This window comes from Pipistrellus hanaki, assembly GCF_964339955.1.
Source record: "Pipistrellus hanaki genome assembly, chromosome: 11".
Taxonomy (NCBI): domain Eukaryota; kingdom Metazoa; phylum Chordata; class Mammalia; order Chiroptera; family Vespertilionidae; genus Pipistrellus; species Pipistrellus hanaki.
In genome coordinates, this window is record NC_140513.1 from 1,657,831 (window position 1) to 1,675,592 (window position 17,762).

The 17,762-nt window shown below is 66.1% G+C and overlaps 2 protein-coding genes across 2 annotated transcripts in view; one reads left to right on the top strand and one right to left on the bottom strand.

The window, feature by feature from the left end:
* Positions 1 to 17,762, top strand: part of GBGT1 (globoside alpha-1,3-N-acetylgalactosaminyltransferase 1 (FORS blood group)) — a 134,816-nt gene that overhangs the window by 48,241 nt on the left and 68,813 nt on the right. The gene's annotated exons all lie outside the window — the stretch shown is intronic.
* On the bottom strand, positions 4 to 17,008 carry STKLD1 (serine/threonine kinase like domain containing 1). Its single transcript, XM_084899124.1, is given in 18 exon segments — positions 4 to 1,232; positions 1,236 to 1,245; positions 1,247 to 1,257; positions 1,261 to 1,496; positions 1,931 to 2,257; positions 2,821 to 3,136; positions 3,310 to 3,811; positions 3,883 to 4,015; positions 5,553 to 5,636; positions 6,764 to 6,894; positions 7,329 to 7,492; positions 8,114 to 8,232; positions 9,746 to 9,861; positions 10,535 to 10,605; positions 12,382 to 12,483; positions 13,243 to 13,317; positions 14,071 to 14,115; positions 16,805 to 17,008. Coding segments are annotated over 18 exon segments (3,117 nt in total). The 5' UTR covers positions 16,925 to 17,008; the 3' UTR covers positions 4 to 677.

Here is a 17,762-nt window from a genome sequence, read left to right on the forward strand (position 1 = left end):
CGTGCTGCCGAGGGCCACCCTTCTCCTCCGATGGGAAAACCGTGCATCCTGGCACAGCCGGCAGGTGGCGCTGGACCCTTGTTGAGGCCGCCGGCCAAGCCCCAGCACCAGGTCCCTGTCTGTGTGGCAGCCACTCTGCAGGTTCAGGCGGCCCAGGGCAGAAGCAGCCAGGTGTTCCCGCCTTCCTCCACGGAGGCCCCTCCCTCTGCCGCAGGGATGGGGAGCTCGGCAGCCAGCTCAGCCGGGCCTCGCGAGGAGTCTCCTGTGGCCGCCCGGACCGGAGCCGGTGGCAGTGCTCTGCCCACCCCCCTGCCCGCCGAGTTTGACCCCAGGTCAGAGCCCGCGCTGTGGCCACACCGGGTTCGGGCCGCCCGCGTGGGCTGTGACTGCAGTGCCTCCCTGCCCGGAGCCCACGTGCGGTCCGACCAGGGTCTCAGCGGGGGCAGCACTGGGTGCCTGAAGCCCAAGGCTTTGCTGCGCCGACAGGTACAGAAGGTCCAGCCCACCGAGGACACGAGTGGACTGAGTGTGCTTTACTTGAGGTGGGGCTGGGAGCCTGAGTCTTTGCTCAGAATGTTCCGGAAGGGTGGTATCCGACACGGCCGCTGGCCCAGCCGGGGCTGAGGGCTGTACCGAGATGCATCCCGCACTGCCTCCCCCCCTAAGGAAAAGGCCGGTCAGCGGGCACCCCACGCTGCAGGGCGGACGGCACGGGCACAGGGACCCGGAGGTACTGGTCTTCTGGGGCCGCAGCGGGAGGCTCCTGGGCAGAGCAGGGCAGCCTGGCCGCCTCCAGGCTCTGCAGCACCCTCTCCGCATAAGAGACCAGCTCCTGGGAGGGGAGAGGTGGGGAGGGCCCGTCTCAGCTCCACAGCAGGTGTCTGAGTCCTTGCCTTTGAAAGCTGATGGCTGCCGAACAGGCAGGAGGTGCTGCCGCCCGCAGAAGCCCCATGGGGCTCCTGGCCTGATGGTGGCAGAGGGGGAGGTGGAAACCTGGTTCTCGGAGCGCTGCCCGCACTCACCAGGCTGGAGGTGAAGCGATCCTTGATCTCGTGGACCAGGGACTGGATGCCGCTGGACACCAGCTCGCAAAGCGTGTCCGCTGTGGGCAGGGAGGGTCCTGAGGCCAGGCCTTCTCCCTTCGGAGCCCCTCCCAGCCGAGCCGGCCCGCACCCCAGCTCAGGCATTCCGAGGCGGCTGGCAGGACTGGCTGGGCCCCAGCCTACTGAGGCTTAGCACAGACACCCGACCTGGGGCTCAGGAGCTGGCACCTGCCAGCCTGGCCCATGGCGGGCACTCGGTCGTGTGAATGGGACATCTCAGGGGGAGCCGGGAGCAGGGGGGCGGGTGCTCACGGTAGGAGGCCAGGTGGACCAGCAGCAGGCACACGTTCTCCGCCACCTCCGGGTGGTCCTTGTACAGCTCGTATGTGTCCTTGATGAGGCTGAGGCCGCTGCCCTTCTCCTCGGGCACCACCACCCGCAGCGCTGCCAGCTCTGGGGGGTAGGGGGCGGGGAGGCAGGACGGGGCTCATTCCCTGAAGCCCCGTGTCCTCTGGGAAATGGGGTGAGCGTGGGACCTCAGCCTTGGCTTCCTGCAGCCAGGGCTCCTAGGTCAGTGTCCCCGCTGCAGGTGCAAAGCTTGTGAGGCGGGCCCGGCTGTTTCCCAGTGGGGAGGGCATGGGGTGCTCCATGCACCCCGCGTCACAGGTCAGCCTGTGTGAGCAGTGACCTGGGGACACAGCCAGCAGGTGCCAAGACACCCCTCACCGACTCTCACTGGGGTCCTGCCCTCCGGGCTGGGACAGCCCTGCTTGTGAGCGGAGCCGAGTCCCTCCCGCCCCCAGCACCTCAGCCTCCCGCAGAGGGAGGGTCCTGGCAGCCCCCTCCCAGCAGTAAGGCCCCGCCTTCAGGCCCAGGCAGCCGCTCACCGGACACCTTGGCGAGGCTGGCCAGCCCCCGGCAGGCGTTGTTCACCAGCAGGACGCGGTCCTGGCACAGCCGGAGGCTTTGCAGGAAGAGCACCACCACCTCCTCCAGCAGGTGCTCCTTTATGCAGCCTGCGGGGGGCGGGGCGGGGGTCATCACCCCCCCGGGCCCAGGCACCCAGCCCCGGCCCAGGACCTCACCCAGCAAGGACAGCAGCCAGAGGACCGCGCAGCCGGACTCCGCCATCTCCGTGTCCTGCGGGTAGGCAGCCAGCAGCCCCGCGATGAGGCCCGGGGCCTTCTCCAGGGGCGCCTTGTCCGCGATGTCCGCTGGAACCAGGACGGGGAGGATGGGGTGCCGGGCCTGGGACACCTGCCCCTGACTCCACCCCACCAACGCTGACACACAAAGCGGGGAAGAGGCCAGGTGGCCTCGGGGAAGGTGGCCGCGGTGGGGGTCTCGGCGCCCTGGGGTTGCTTGGGGACTTGTGCCCTGGGTGTGAGCGGGCTCTCCATGTGAGGAGGGGTTCCTCGGGCAGAACTACGCCCAGGTGCTGCTGGGCCTCGGTTCCTTCCCTGGATCAAAAATGGGGACGGCTCAGTGGCTGAGCGCCAACCTAGGGACCAGGTCACAGGCCCAGGTTGCTGGCTCCATCCCCAGTGGGGGGCATGCAGGAGGCAGCTGGTCAGTGATTCTCACAATGATGTTTCTCTCCCTCTTCTTCTGAAATGAATAAAAATATGTTTTAAAAGTAAAAAAGTGAGGCCAGGATGCCACAGCCCAGCCACGTTCTGACGGCAGGGTCGTCGGGGTGTGGGTCCGCTCCGGGCTCTCGGGAGGCTTCACGGGCCAGCTCGCCCTGAGGTGCGTGAGGGGCGGGCGAGGACCTCACCGTCCACCAGCAGCACCCAGAGCAGGCTCAGGCCGGCCATGCAGACCTCCCTGTTCCCGGAGCAGGAGTCCAGGTGCTCCAGGATGTGCGTGAACAGCCCCTCCTTCTGCAGCTCCTCCGAGTCGCACCCTGTGGGGCCGGGATGTGGGCCATGGAGCCCAGGCTCATCACCACCTGGGCCCAGACCACCCCCAGCCCAGAGGCCACCTCCATCCCCCTCTGTCCTCGGGCACCAAGGTCCCGTGCGCCCCACATTGCTGGGCCACAGGTTCCCGTGCAGCCCGGCCGAGGGGACTTCCCTTCCGAGGACCCAGCCCTGCCCGGGGCCCAGAGCGGCCCGTCCTCAGGTGGCACTCTCTCCCGTGGCCTGGCACTCAGCGTGCCCAAGCTCTGATGGGCTCCCGTGTGCCCGTGCACAGCGCCTGCTCCTCAAGCGGGCCCTCCAGTCAGTCACCCGGAACCCAGCCACCAGGGGGAGACGGCCCAGACTGGAGAGGCTGCGAGGCCCTGGGGTGCCCTGCCTGCCTGGCCAGCGGCCCCAGGAGCCCGGAGCCTGTGAAGGGGGTGAACAAGGCTTGATGTGAAATGGTCTTGGGCGTGAAGCCCTGGCCAGTGCCCTGTACATTTGAGGGAACGAGAGGAAGGACAAGCGAGGGAAATGGACCAAAAGCCGTGCGGCCACCAGGACCCACCCTGGCTGCAGACGATGGTGAGGAGGCTGTAGGCCATGACCAGGAGCTGCTGGGCCTCGGGGTGGCTCCGCAGGGCGCTCAGCAGGACGGAGGTGATGGAGCCGCCCTTCCGCACGGTGGCGGCCGGGTCCTGCGCCAGGGCTGCGGGCCGGTGGGAGGGCCAGGTTACCCCAGAGCTGGGGCGGCAGCGGGCAGGCGTGTCCCCCCTCGCTGTGTGTGAGGGCAGAGTGGGTCCCCGTGGGGCTGTGGCGAGAGGGTGAAGGCCACGGGGGTGGGAGCCTGCGCAGCCGGAGGGGGCCCTGGCAGCCGGCGCGGAGTCCTGAGACACACACCTCCCCCCCCCCCCCGCCCGTGCCCCGAGGAGCGTTGCCAGTGCCGAGCCCCACCTTGGCCCAGGGTGCGCAGCAGCAGGGCGCAGGCGCACAGCTGGATGTCCAGGAGCCTCTCGTGGTTCTTCATGATGGTGACCAGCACGGCCACAACCTCCATGGACCACGGCAGACCTGCCAGGGCGGGTGCGAGGGGACATTTGGCAGAGGAGCAGGGGTGAGGCCACGGACAGGACGGGCACCAGGCAGTGCTGGCATCACGCATGGGCCGGGTGCCGAGTGCTTGCCGTGTGGCCCTGAGGTCTCCCTGTGGCCACCCTCACCCCAGGAGGCGCTGCGCTGTGACCAGCCTGCCCACTCAGCCCTGGCTGGACCTGCCCTGAGCGGCGTCTGGGTCCCCGGCTTTCCTGTGTGGCACATCCGTGCACCGGCCCGGGGAGAGGAGGGCAGCAGCCTGCCCGCTAGACGGGGGGAGTAACGACGACTGGACGCCGGTGCCCAAGGTCGAGGGGGAAACAGACCAAAGGCAGTGCCAGGGCCTGGAGCAGGCTCCGCCTGCCAGCCCAGCACCCGCCGGCCGTCTCCGGACATGGCCGCGGCCGGAAAGGCCGCTGTGGGAAGGGGCAAATCCTCCCTCCCAGCCTCAGACTGTCCTGGCCGCAGCCTGGCTCGGGGGTTATGGAGAGAGAGGGGGGAGAGGGAGGGAGAGGTAAACAACCAATATGGGGCCTCTGCCGCCTCACTGCAGGCAGGACGGCCTGTCATTGCCAAGGCCCCCGCCATGGGCCAGGCCTCTGGAGGGAGGGATGGTGGACAGATGGACAGGGGTGGATGGACAGATGGATGAACAGATGGATAGATGAGTGGGTGGATGGATGGACAGTTGGTTGATGGATAAATCGGTGGGTGGGTGAGTGTATAAATAAGTGAATGAAATTTTCCAACTGGTGTGTTGAGTGGATAGATTGTATGAAACCATTTTGGGCAGAATTTTAGAAATTGATAGTAATTGGTGGAGAGAGTGGGGAGCACACTTGGGAGGGGGTGCGTCTGTGAAAACGGCCGGCACCTGGGAGCGGGCCTCTCCGGGGTGCGGTGCTGTCTGTGACCTGCGTGGCGGCAGCCACGCCGCCCGACACAGAGATGGCGGGGACTCGGGCGCTTCAGCTACCACTACCAGCTGGCGACGCCTGGAGCCACGCCACCCCGCCCGCCCCACAGACGGCAGCCGCCTGACCCCGCAGGTCCGAGACCTGCCCGCCCTGCCACGTGGCTGTTGGCTGCAGCGTCGCCCCATACCCAAGGTTGTGGGTTCAGTCCCTTGCTGGGGTGCATGCAGGAAGCAACTGATGATGTTTCTCTCATCAATGTTTCTTTCTCTCCCCCCAACCCTCCCGCTCAAATCAATAATAAAGCCTGGCTGGTATGGCCAGTGGTTGAGCATCAACCTATGAACCAGGAGGCCACAGTTCGATTCCCGGTCAGGGCACATGTCCGTTTTTCAGGCTTGAGACCCCGTAGGGTGTGTGCAGGAGGCAGCCAATTGATCATTCTTCCATCTCTTCCTCTCTGAAATCAATAAAAATACATATCTTTTAAAAAGTTTAATTAAAATGAGAAGACACAGGGACCCTCGTGGGAGTAGAGCCCAGCCTCCGGGGTGAGGGCCTGAGAGCTGGAGAGCTTGGGGGGACAACAGAGGGGTCTGTACCTAGCTGGTCGTCGGACATTCTCAGCAGCCTGTCCAGGACCCTGATCTGGACCTCCGGCCGGCTGGGGAAGTTCTGCATGACCTCTGCGGGGACAGGAGAGCGTGGGGCACCTGCACCCCCTGGGCCAGCTCAGGACCCCGGCGGCGGCACCCCCTCACTGCTCCCGGGCGAGGCCAGGCCGCAGTCCTCTGCCTTTGGGACCGAACAAGCAATCCTGCCCGGAAGCGCCGAGGCCCAGGGAGGCTGCAGACCCTGAGCCACGCTGACGGACCCCAGCCACCCGCCTCCTGGGCACCGCGTGGGCCCCTCAGCGCCTGCTTCGCGGGAGGGGAGGGAGGTGCTGGGTGAGGGGCTTCACTGGACTGGCGTAGCCTCCAAGGCCGTGCCATGAGACGGGGACAGCAGCTAGTGCCTCGGGGTGCCCCTCCCCACCTCCTCCCCCCCCCCCCCCCGCGCCCAGTCCCCAGAAATGGGGCAGACTTGGCGGGCGGAGTGCGGGTCCCTGTCACAGGCAGAGCCACACAGAGGACGAGGGCTGCAGGGGCTGGGGCTCTCCAGACCTCGGGCGGAGCTCATAGGTGCCGGTCACTGTGCTGGGAGCCCCAGGGCGCCCAGCCTGCCAGCACCGGCAGAGTGTGTGTGTGTGGGGGGGGGGCAGCCCTGGGCCCGGTGACCGGATGACCGTCCGAAGTGCCCAGTCACAGAGCCCCACGCTTTCTCCCTGCAGGGACGGCCTGCAGGCCAGAGGCCTGGCCACAGCCACCACGCAGGACACTGCTGAGCTGGGGGCGCGGGGTGGGTGCGGAGGCAGATGCAGGAGGGCATTCCACCGCCGTGGGCAGAGGGGAACGGGGCGGGGCGGGGGCGCTCGGTGGGCGATGGCAGCTGGGAGGGGGTGCGGGAGCAGCACCCCAGCGAAGCGCCCTGCCCCGGTGGAGGGGCTGTCGGAGGCTCCTACACGCTGGCCGCAGGGGAGCGGTCCAGGGGCTGGGGGTGGGGCTGACACAGGGGAGGGGTCCGGGGGGGGCGGAGGGGGGCTGACACAGGGGAGCGGTCCAGGGGCTGGGGGTGGGGCTGACACAGGGGAGGAGTCCCGGGGGGGGGGGGGGCTGACACAGGGGAGCGGTCCAGGGGTTGGGGGTGGGGCTGACACAGGGGAGCGGTCCAGGGGCTGGGGGTGGGGCCCTCCCCGCCTGGGCCCCCGCGTCACCTAGAATGCGGGCCACGCAGCCTTCGGAGAGGATGGCGGAGATGAAGGCGGGCACGTCCCGCTGGTGCATCAGCAGGGACACGCTGGTAGGCCTGAAGTCGCTGCTCAGCAGGGTGAGCTGGGCCACCTCCCTGGGGGGAAGCCGGCCTGAGCGGGCTCTCCCGGACGGCTCGGGCCCCGCCTTCCCGTTAGCACTCCCCCGTTCCTGGCGCCCAGCTGGCCCCCGCAGCCCCTCCACCAGCTGCAGGAGGCTGAGTCCTGGCACTGCTCCTGCGTGGGCCCGTCCTCCAACAGAGACAAACGTCAGATCTGGCTACTGCGGTGCCAAAGGAGCTGTAACCCAGGCTGGCCCACCGACATGGCTCACTTTCTCCCTCTGGCTTTAAACCAGAGCCGGCACCGTTCCTGTCCGGGCTGTGCCCTCACCTGAGGCGAAGCCAGCCCTCTGTTTGGAGACCATGGGAGGCAGGGGGCAGGGGGGCCGGGGGGCAGGCGGGGGCATGGAGGGGTGAGACGGGAGCGGAGAGAGAAACGGAGAGCCCAGTGCAGCCCCGACCCCGCTCACTGGACGGTGATCCGCTCCGCGGGCTCGACCTGCAGCATCCGGGGCAGGAGGGCGCTGAAGATCCGAGCGTGCGGCACTCGCCTCTCCTCCATGGTCCGCAGTGCCGCCCCCAGGGCGCTGGGGAGGCTCCGGATGGACTTGCGCAGCAGCATGGCCTCTGTGGCCTGGGGATGCACCACGCCCGCGGGTCAGGCCGGCCGGCCCGGCCCGGCCCGGGCCAGGAGCAAGAGGGACGCAGGAGGGCTGGGCCGCCACCTCCAGCGCCGCCCAGAGGCCAGCTGGGCCAGACCTTCTGGAAGGTGTGCAGGCCCAGAGCAGCCAGGGGCCTCTCGCTGGGCAGAGGGAGAGGGGGCCCTTCTTCCCGCTCACCGCTGAGCCACACCCGCTGGGCGGGCCCCTGGGCGACACGCAGCCTGTGCTCAGGCCCCGCAGGCCCGGGTCCCGCTGGAGCCACAGGCACCCTCACCTGGGACAGGGCCAGAGCGCAGCCACACCCCACGGAGCCGCTCTCGTCCGTAGGACAGTGAGAACCCTGGGCCCGCAGTGATTTAAATATCTCCATCCGTCATCATTGCCCACGGCCAGTGCTGAGCGCAGGGAGTGCTCCCCCGGACCCACCCACCCGTGGCAGCTGGGGCAGGAGGCAGCGGAGGGAGGAGGAGGAGGAGGAGGAGGAGGAGGAGGAGGAGGGGGAGCGGGGCCTCTGGGGGAGGCGCTCAGGGCCAGCTCCAGGCGCCTGCCGCGGCGTGGGGCAGCGTGGGCTGCGGGGTCAGCGCGCTGCTCACCCCGGTGAAGGAGCAGCTGACCATGTCCAGGATGATGCAGCCCAGGGACCAGATGTCAGCCTTCTGGCTGAAGGAGAAGCGCAGGGCCTCGGGGGCCATCCAGGACTTCTGAAAGGGGTCTGCGGGCGGGGCGGGGGGTGAGCCTGCGCTCGCCGGGGAGCAGCTGGGCGAACGAGGCCTTCGCCCGCTCTGAGGGGACCGCTCTCTGTCAGGGGCTGGCCCACGTGGCTGCAGTGTCCGGAGCCTAAATCTCCCTCTTTAAACACCTGTCCCTTTAAACTCAGCACCGGAGGCACAGCTCCAGCTGTCCCCTTGTTCCTACACCTGAGCCCGACAAGGAGTCAACTGAGCAGGGTCCTTGGGCCAGCGGTCAGGTCTGGTGAGGTCCCAGCCATCGCTGCCTCTCTGGACTTCCATCCCCCAGCCAAGCAGCAGGGGTGGACTCCAAGGCCCCTGCTGTCTATCCATAAATCCACCCCCCACAACCACCCCCCACCGATCCATCCATTCACCTGTCTACCCAGCCATCTATCCATCCACTCATCCATCACCCACCCATCCACCATCCATCCACTCACCTGTCTACCCACCCATCCACTCACCTATCCACCCACCCACCCGTTCACCTGTCATTCCACTCATCCACCACCCACCCATCCACTCACCCATCCACTCACCTCTCCACCCACCCATCCACTCACCTATCCACCCACCCACCCATTCACCTATCTACCCACCCACCCATCACTCATCCACTCACCTGTCTACCCACCTACCCTCCCATCCACTTATCTACCACCCACCCATCCACTCACCTGTCTACCCACCTACCCATCCACCCATTCACTCATCCACTACCCATCCATCCACCTGTCTATCCACCCATCTATTCACCTGTCCATCTACCCATCCATCCACCCATCCATTCACCTGTTTACCTGTCCATCTATCCACCTGTTTTTTTCATTCATCCATCCACCCACCTACCCGTCCACCTTTCTACCCACTCACCTACCTATCCATCTATTCACCTGTCCATCTATCTACCTGCCCATCCACCCACCCACCCACCTGTCCACTACCCACCTATCTACCCACCCATCAGTTCACCTGTCCACCCATCCATCCTCTGTGCACCAAGGACCGGAGGCCAGTGCAGCAGCACCGGGCAGCCCAGCACTCGGGAGCTGTGGCCTGTGGCGTTCCCTCGGGCCCTGACCTGTTAGGGGCTGGGGGCCCGGGCCCTTTCAGAGGAAAGAGAGCTCGTGTCGCCTACCCCTCCTCCGCCACCGCCTGGGTTCCCCTGGGACTCAGTGAAGTGACTCATCCCTAGCAGTGCCTGGCCCGCACCAGGCTCCCACCTCGGCCTGCCAGTCCCCTTCCCTCTCCCTCCATGGGGGTTAACGTTCTCTGGCTGTCTCTGGGCCCAGTTATAGCCCTGCAGCGGGGGCTCGCCAGTCTCCTAGCCCAGACGGGGCCAGTGGGCACCTCCTGAGCAAGCACAGGTGTGATGTCGCCTCGTTCCGGCGCCCGGAGTGGCACTGCCCTCTGGACTCCGGGAGCAAGGAGCTTCCGGCGAACGGCCCCTCCCCCACGGCCTCCCGCCACCTCGGTCCCCTGGGCCCCGGGCACCTTCCTCCGCCCGGATGTTCCACTTGGCCTTGTGGGTCATCAGCGCGTCACAGCTCAGGTCCTGCAGTTTGCAGTGGTTGGTGCCCACCAGGGCGATGTTGGAGGGCTTGAGGTTCCTGAAACCGAGGGCACACCTTCGCACCCGCCCGGGGCCAGCGTGCACCCTGGACCTTACCTCCTGCCCCACCCGGTTCTGCAGAAGCAGCCCACACCCCCTCTTCCATGAATGCCCCCTGGGCGGCCACTTTTAAATACTGTCTTCCAGACGGAAAATACAGCCGGCTGTTTTAAATTTTTAAAAAACCAACAGAAAACCAAGCCAAGCACAGGGAGACACCGCCGTCCTGGGCTCCTCCACGCGGGAGCTGCGCCTCTGCCTGGGGGCTGCCTCTGCCTGGGGAGCTGCCCGCGTGACGGCCTCCGGCACGGACACTGAGCCGGGAGCTCGCCCCTCGCACCCGCAGCCCCCGTAGCCCCCTCCTCCCGGGCACACGACGTTCCCAACCCCTCTGGCCTCGGATCGGAGCCGGCCGCCTGGCCAGAGGCCACGCAGCTAATCTCGGTCCGGTGTGCTATCTGCTCGCTCTCCTTGTACTTTAGAACCAGCCGCCAAGTCAGCTCCCTTCACGAGCCGCGTGGCGAGGGTGAATCAGCACGGGGGGGGGGGGGGGGGGGGGCGCGATGGACTCGCCCGTCTGGAGGGAGAGCTGTGGCCGCGGCCGCACCCCACGCCCTGGGTTCCGCCTCGGGCGCTGACTCCGCGGGGACGTGGGGACGCGGGCCGGTCACCTGTGGATGATGTCCAGCCGGTGCAGGTAGCCCAGGGCGTCCAGCACCTGGCCCAGCATGTTCTGCATCCACTGCGGAGAGAGAGGCGGGACTGGAGGGGCGGCCGCGCCCCGGGGCCCTGCAGCTGCTGGGGGTCTGCAGGACCGCAGCGCCCCGTCTCTTGTCCTGAGACCGGCCTGGAGCTGGCCAGGCCCAGAGCCCATGTGAGAGGCTCCGCCTCAGGCTCCCGAGACCATAAACCACGCGAGCCAGGGCGACGCCCGGTGCCCAGACCCCGCACCCGTCTCCACGGGGACCCTGCGCCTGCGCTCCGGCCCCGCACCCACCCTGCGGGCCACAGAGAGGGTCCAGTCTTCAGCGCCTGTGTCTGTAGAAGGAAAAGAGCCCAGGCAGAGAACGTTCTGGAAGCGGTTTGTGTCAGAAATAAGATCCAGCTAGCTGCCAGGGCAGTGTCTCTCATACCGTGTTCCCAGGAAGCCTGGGTCCCCCGGGGCATCAGAGAGAGGCTGAGCGGGACCCGCTTCCTCTCGCACCCCCGTCCGCCTTGTCCCCCGTGACGTGGGTCCACTTCCCCCCCGGGGTTTCTGAGGACATTTTCTGCTTCGAAGGCTCCCGCCCCCCACAGAAGGTCTGAGACCCTCCGGGCCGCCCTCGGAGGCCGTGGGGTGAGGAGGTGGACGGTGGGGAGGCCCACCGAGCAGAGGGGTGCTCAGAGCCCAAGGAGGCCCGGTCACCTGGGGGTCCCAGCCGGGGACAGCATGCCGGCCCTGGGGCGGGAGAGGCGTGTCCATGCACCCAAGGGGCTGAGGCGAGCAGCCTCCTGACAGCCAGGGACGCTGTTCACCGCTGTCGCGAGTCCGGCCGGAGGAGCCTGGGCCGCCCGGGAGGGGCTCAGACAGGAGGGGACCGCCGAGGCGGGTCCAGCTGCGCCCTCGCCTGCACAGACAGCAGCAGGTTCCCGGCGGCAGAAGGTGCTTACAAAGCACCCGTCACCATGAACGCAAGAGTCACTCTCCAGCAGCCAGCTCAGGGGCGAGCTCTGAACCAGGAGGTCACGGTTCGATTCCCAGTCGGGGCACGTGCAGGGTTGCAGGCTGGACCCCCACGTGGGACGTGCAGGAGGCAGCCGCTTCATGATTCTCTCATCATTGATGTTTCCATCTCTCTCCCTCTCCCTTCCTCTCTGAAATCAATACAAACATATGTAAAAATAAATAAATACGTTTTTTAAAAGGAATGAGGGGAGGGCTGGCACACAGCCTGCTCACGGGGCCAGTGAACCCCAACCCACCAAGCGGGTCGCAGCCCCGGGATGCGAGCTGAGGCTGCGCACACCTGCTCCAACCCCACCACTCCACGCCCGGAGCTTGGCCAGGAAGACGAACGTCTCGGTCCCCGAAAAAGCACCCAGCACCGCCCGTGGCTGCTGTCACCATGGTCCCAAACTTGAAACAGCCCAACGCTCCCCGCGCTGGGCCGGACGCGGGCTCGGGGTGGCCCCCCAGGCAGCAGCGCCCGCCGCGGGGAGGGACAGCGGCCCCGGGATCAGCATGCAAAACCAGGCGCAGACGGGGACGCGCTGCCGGAGGACACGGCAGGGCCTGCGGGCCGGCAGGAGGTGGGCCACGGCTCCGGCCGCCCGGGGCCTCCTGGCGTGGCCCGGCCCCGGCCTGGAGGCTGTGCGGCCCGTGCACACACCCAGCTGCGTGCGGGTCGGTGCGCGTGGCAGCGGCACACACCTCCACGCGGGACGTGAGAAAAGGGATGGCCAGACCCCAGCCTCCCCCGTGCCCACGGCCGTGGGGCTGTGACGTCACGAGGCGGGCGGGCCCGGGCTGGCGTCTCACCTCTGAGTCAATGATGTTCCTCTTCTCCCTCGCCCTCTCGATGACCTTCTGGAAGCTTCCCTTGTTGTAGTCCATCACCAGGCAGAGGAACAAGGAGGAGGTCTGCGGGGACGCAGCTCCCTTAGGCGGGGGCCGCAGCTCCGACCAGCGCCCGGCAGCAGGGCGCCCAGCACGGCCCCACCGCAGGGCTCTGGGGGCGCCACTCCATGAGCCTCACCCCCCTCGGCTCCCTCCGCACGTGGACTTTCCGGAGGCCGCCCACGCGGGTGCTGGGCAGGCCCGTCGCCCGCCACAGGCTCGGCTCACGCCGTCTCCTCCTCCACGGGGCCTGCTTTCAGGGGCCCTGCTTTCCCGCCCGCAGTGGAAGGTGCTCTTGCTCTTCCGCGTCTCCTTAAGCGCAGTAGGGACGCTCGGGAAATGTTCTGGGGTGATGACCGCTCCCCAAGGTTTCCCTCGGGGCCAGTGCGAGGGGGACCCTCCACTCCGGCTCACACCCGTGGCTGTCAGCCCCAGCGGGGACACTCATGTGGGGACGCGATTGGGGTGACTCAGCGAGAGGCCGGGCAGCCTGCACACCGCCCACAGGGGGAGGCGCAGGGGGGTGGCTGGGGCTGCGGGACGAGCTCAGCGCGGCCTCCCTCCCCGCTGGCTGGGCCACAGACCGGGCGGGACACTTGTCTCTCAGCCTCTGTGTCTTCTGTGAGCTGGGCTAATGCCCCTGTCCCCGCTGAGGCTGTGGGGCCCCCCTGAGATGGTGCCAGCGAACCCCGGGGTGGCCCTGTAAGTGCAGAGTGAGGGGTCGCCACGTGTAGAGTTGCTGCCACGGACCCCCGGGGCCAGCCTTCCGGAGCCGCTGCCCACCTGGCCGTTCCATATGATGAACATCTCGTGGTAGATGGAGACGTGGGCATGCCGGAGCTGCAGCAGCGGCATCAGCTGCGGGCAGAGGGGAGGCGGTCAGGGGCCTGGTTCCCGGTCAGGGCTGCCCAGGCCCATTTCCCAACAAACACGTAGGCTCCCAGCTCTGCGCAGGGCACCAGGCAAGCGAGCAGCGAGCTGGGGTGGGAGCCACAGGGTCCGGAGTGGGTCCCGGCTCTGCAGGCTGTGCTGTGTGACAGAGGCGCAGTGCCGCAACCTCTCTGAGCCTCCTCGCCTCGCCTGGAAGTGGTGGTAACAGTGCATCTGCCTCCGGGTGTCATGAGGCACAGTGCTTGGCAGGAGGACAGAACACAAGCGGGACGGCGGGAGAAGGTGGTGGGGCCAAGGGAGGAGTCACCAATGTGCCCACACCGCCGTCCCTGCTGGCAGCGCCTGGGGAGGAAGGCAGCAGGTGGCAGACTGGCCGCCTCAGTGGCTGAGCCCAGGCCAGGGCTCGCGTGGAGGCTGGTGTGGGAGCAGGCACCCAGGGCACGGAGAGGAGGGACCGCGAGGAGCTGTGAGGGTGGGGGCCTCAGTGCTTTCTCTCCTGTCAGAATGGGGCCTGGGCCTCCCTGCACATCCTGGCTGCTCCTGGGTTTAACAGTGAGTCTTTGGCGACCACCTCCTGCCATGGGGGGGGGGGCGCTTCTGGCTGCACAGCCCGAGGCAAACTCTGGATTGACCCTCCTGCCTGCCCAGCGCCTGCACAGGAGGCACCGAGCACCCTCTGGTGCTGCATCGTGTCCTCCAGGGGGCGCCACCTAGAGTTACCTCATCCAGGGCCTGGTTGGCATGATGATCGTCAATGCATTCCACCTGCAGAGGCATCAGAGGATGGGCTCAGTAAGCGTGTGGTAAGCCATCACCATTATCACCACCATGAACACTGCCACCATCACCACCACCACCACCATCAACACCACCACCACCATCACCATCACCATCTCCACCTCCACTACCACCACCACCACCACCACCATCACCACCACAACCACCACCACCACCATCACCATCTTCACCTCCACCACCACCACCACCACCACCACCATCACCATCACCATCTCCACCTCCACTACCACCACCACCACCACCACCATCACCACCACCACCACCACCACCATCACCATCTCCACCTCCACCACCACCACCACCACCACCAACATCACCATCTCCACCTCCACCACCACCATCACCATCACCATCACCATCTCCACCTCCACCATCACCATCACCACCACCATCATCACCACCACCACCACCACCACCACCATCACCATCACCATCTCCACCTCCACCATCACCATCACCACCACCATCATCACCACCACCACCACCACCACCATCACCATCACCATCTCCACCTCCACCATCACCATCATCACCACCACCACCACCATCACCATCAATTGACCAAGGGTGCTAGGAGCCCACCATCCAGGCCCCCCACATGGCACCATAGAGATGCCCTAAGGCAGGGACCCAGAAATGCCTGGAGCAAAGGAAAGCTTTACTCCTGCTGCGGGTGGAGCAGGCTGAGTGCACCCCCCCCCCAAGCTGTCATTAGAGGGTCCTCTGTCAAACCCTCCTGAAAGCAGAAGAGAGAATAAAGGGCTGGCCTAGCTCAGTCCCTCCTCACACTGGGAAGGTGGCCCATCACCGCACTGGAGTCGGCTGAACGCACGGGGAGAAGGAGGGTGCGGGAAGGGCAGCAGCTTGGGGTCTGCAATGTGCTTGGTGGCAGGTAGATGCGACCAGCAGGTCTGCAGGCAGGTCCGTACCCGGGGTGTGTGTCTGCCCACAAGACACACAAACAAAGATCCCTGAGGGGGCGCCTGTGTGATACTGTCAGCAACGAATTAACAACAATAATAATAAGCTAACTAAAACCAACCACTCAGGATTGTGTGATAATGTTTAAAATGGCAAAAACAAATGATTTTGTGCAATTAACAAAAGGCTACTGCAAGCAGAATAAAACGTTTCTTGGTAACCCCCCAAAAAATTTAAAAAAATAAAAAAAATAAAACCAACCACTCAGGTACTAACAACAAACAACCAAACAGAAAGTGGGATCTCTGTGACCGGTGAGCGCAGACGAAGCTGCAGTCAGAGGTCACTCCCTGCGCCGGGCGCGCCGCCCGCCCGCCCCCTGCTCCGGGAGGTGCCCAGGTCAGGGCGGCCACACAGGCCGGACGCCTTAAAAATGTGGCATCTTCCGTCCTAGAAATCCCCCCCTCCGGGCATTTACCCCGCGGACATCGTGGACCCGCCAGTAGCGGAGCCATAAGGTTGTTTATCAGAGTTGACTGTACGGAGTGAACTTGTGGCACTTGAGGGGAGCCTGGAGTGGCGGGCGGTCCACGCAGGCGGCCGGCGGGGGCGGGCGGTCCACGCGGGCGGGCGCAGAGGAGGAGGAGGCTGTGCGGGCAGGAATGCCAGCACTGCCCCGTGCAGAGTGTCCGTGCTGGGAGAGGTGGATCCCCGCCGAGCACAGATTTTTCCACTGAGATTTCGGAAGAGTGGCAGGGAGGGCAGAGGGAGGAAAACCCAGATGTGACAGAGACACACTGATTGGTTGTCTCCTGCATGTGCTTGACCTGCCGGGACTGAGCCTGCAACTGAGGTACATGCCCTTGACTGGAACTGAACCCATGACCCTTCAGTCCACGGTCCAACATTCCCACCACTGAGCAAAATGGGTTAGGGCCTTTTTTAAAAACAAAGACTGACTGACTTTTTAAACAGCTCCTGGATTGCCCAGAAGGCAGGTCGCCCTGCCCGTGGGTCTGGGAGACGGTGAGGCTGCCCGGTGATGGAGCAGGAAGTAGGTGAGGACGCCAGGCCCAGCCCCTCGGGTAGAGGCGGGTCTGTGCTGCCCACAGATGCGGGGGGGGGGGGCTGGCAGAGCAGAGGGCTCCCCACCCGCAGGGGCAGCCCTGATCCCAGGGTATCCCGGCAGGCACCCAGGACCACCAGGGGTGCCAGCTCTCTCCCCTGGACCCTGGTTCATCTGGACAATGAACATGCAAAGGGCTGCCCCCTCGGGTCTGCATCTGCACGGCTAGCCATGCCAGCCTGGTGCCCTGCCCTCAGCCTGGCGGCCCAGTGAGGGCGCCTGCTCTGAGCCGCCTGTGTGGGCAGGCGGGCCCGCCTCCCGGAGCCCCTCCCTGGCTGTGGAGGGCAGGCGGCTCCTGCTTCGCTGGGCCGGCGGGAGGCTCACGGAGATGATGCCGCACTGCACAAACGGTAGGTGAGGCTGTGGTTGTTGTCGGAGTAAAAGTGACATTTCTTTTCCACCGAGGTGAGTCACACGTGTGGGGGAGCTCGAGGCGCCCCGGCCACCCCGCGTCCGGCCCCCCTGACCAGATCTGCCCGCGGCTGCAGGCGGAGAGGAGCCGGCGGTGGCGGTGGCATCAGAAAGAGTCCTCTAACCTGAGGGTGATGAGCGGATGTGTGGGGACACCCCCGCCCCCCCCCCCCCCGTGCCAGGGGCGTGGCCTCTTACCTGCTTTATCACGAACTTGACTTTGGTTTCTTTCTCCCTCACCACCAGGTTCACCCCCAAGGCCCCAGGACTCAGCTCGTCCAAAATCTGCCGGTGAAAGGAGAGAAATGCCCACGGCATTCAGGAAATGCCCCCGGCTTTCCGCTCCCAGCAGTGCGCGGGGCTCCTGAGCCGCCTGGCGCCCCCCAGCCTCCCTCTGGGCACAGCTGGCATCTCTGCCCGCCTGCAGACACAGGAGGCCCCGGGAGGCCTAGCAGCCCTGGGAAGGTGGCACCAAGCCCATCTCCCCCCACCGCTTCGGGGCGGATTTTGTAGCTCCTCCCACCATCCGGGCCTCGTCTCCAATTCGCAGCGAGAGCCAGCACAGGGTGGTGTTCCCTCTCTCTACCCCCTCTGATCCCCCACTTCCAGCACCCACCGCCAAACTGGGCATCCAGACAGGAAAGTAACTGGTGCAATCACGGTCACAGCCGTGCCTGTGGCTGACACTGTGCTGCGCACTCTCCCTGTGGCCACCCCCCGGCTCTCTCCGTTCACAGTGGAGGAAACGGGCACAGGGAGCGAGGTCCTCGCCTGAGGCCCAGCACTAACAACGGAGGTGGCGCGGGTTAGACTATAGCTCCAGGGTCTCCCCCAGAGCCTGTGCCTCGAGCCAGGCCTGCAGCGATGGCCGCCGTGCCACGCGGGGGGTTGGTGGTGAGGCTGGGCGGTGGGATCGCAGTTGTCAGAGGATGGAGGAAGGGGCCAGGGTGCAGAGGAGAGATGTGGGGGATGGAACCCTGGGTGCAGGGACCTTTGGCGTCCAGAAAAGGTGTAGGATTCTGTGGCCCAGCCCTGTGAGTGGTCTGAACCCCGCGCAGGGAACCACAGGGACGCGGTGTCCAGGGCAGTTCATGCCGCTGCAGGGACGCAGTGCAGAGGCCTCTCAGGTGGCAAATTGAGTGGTAAGACGCATCTG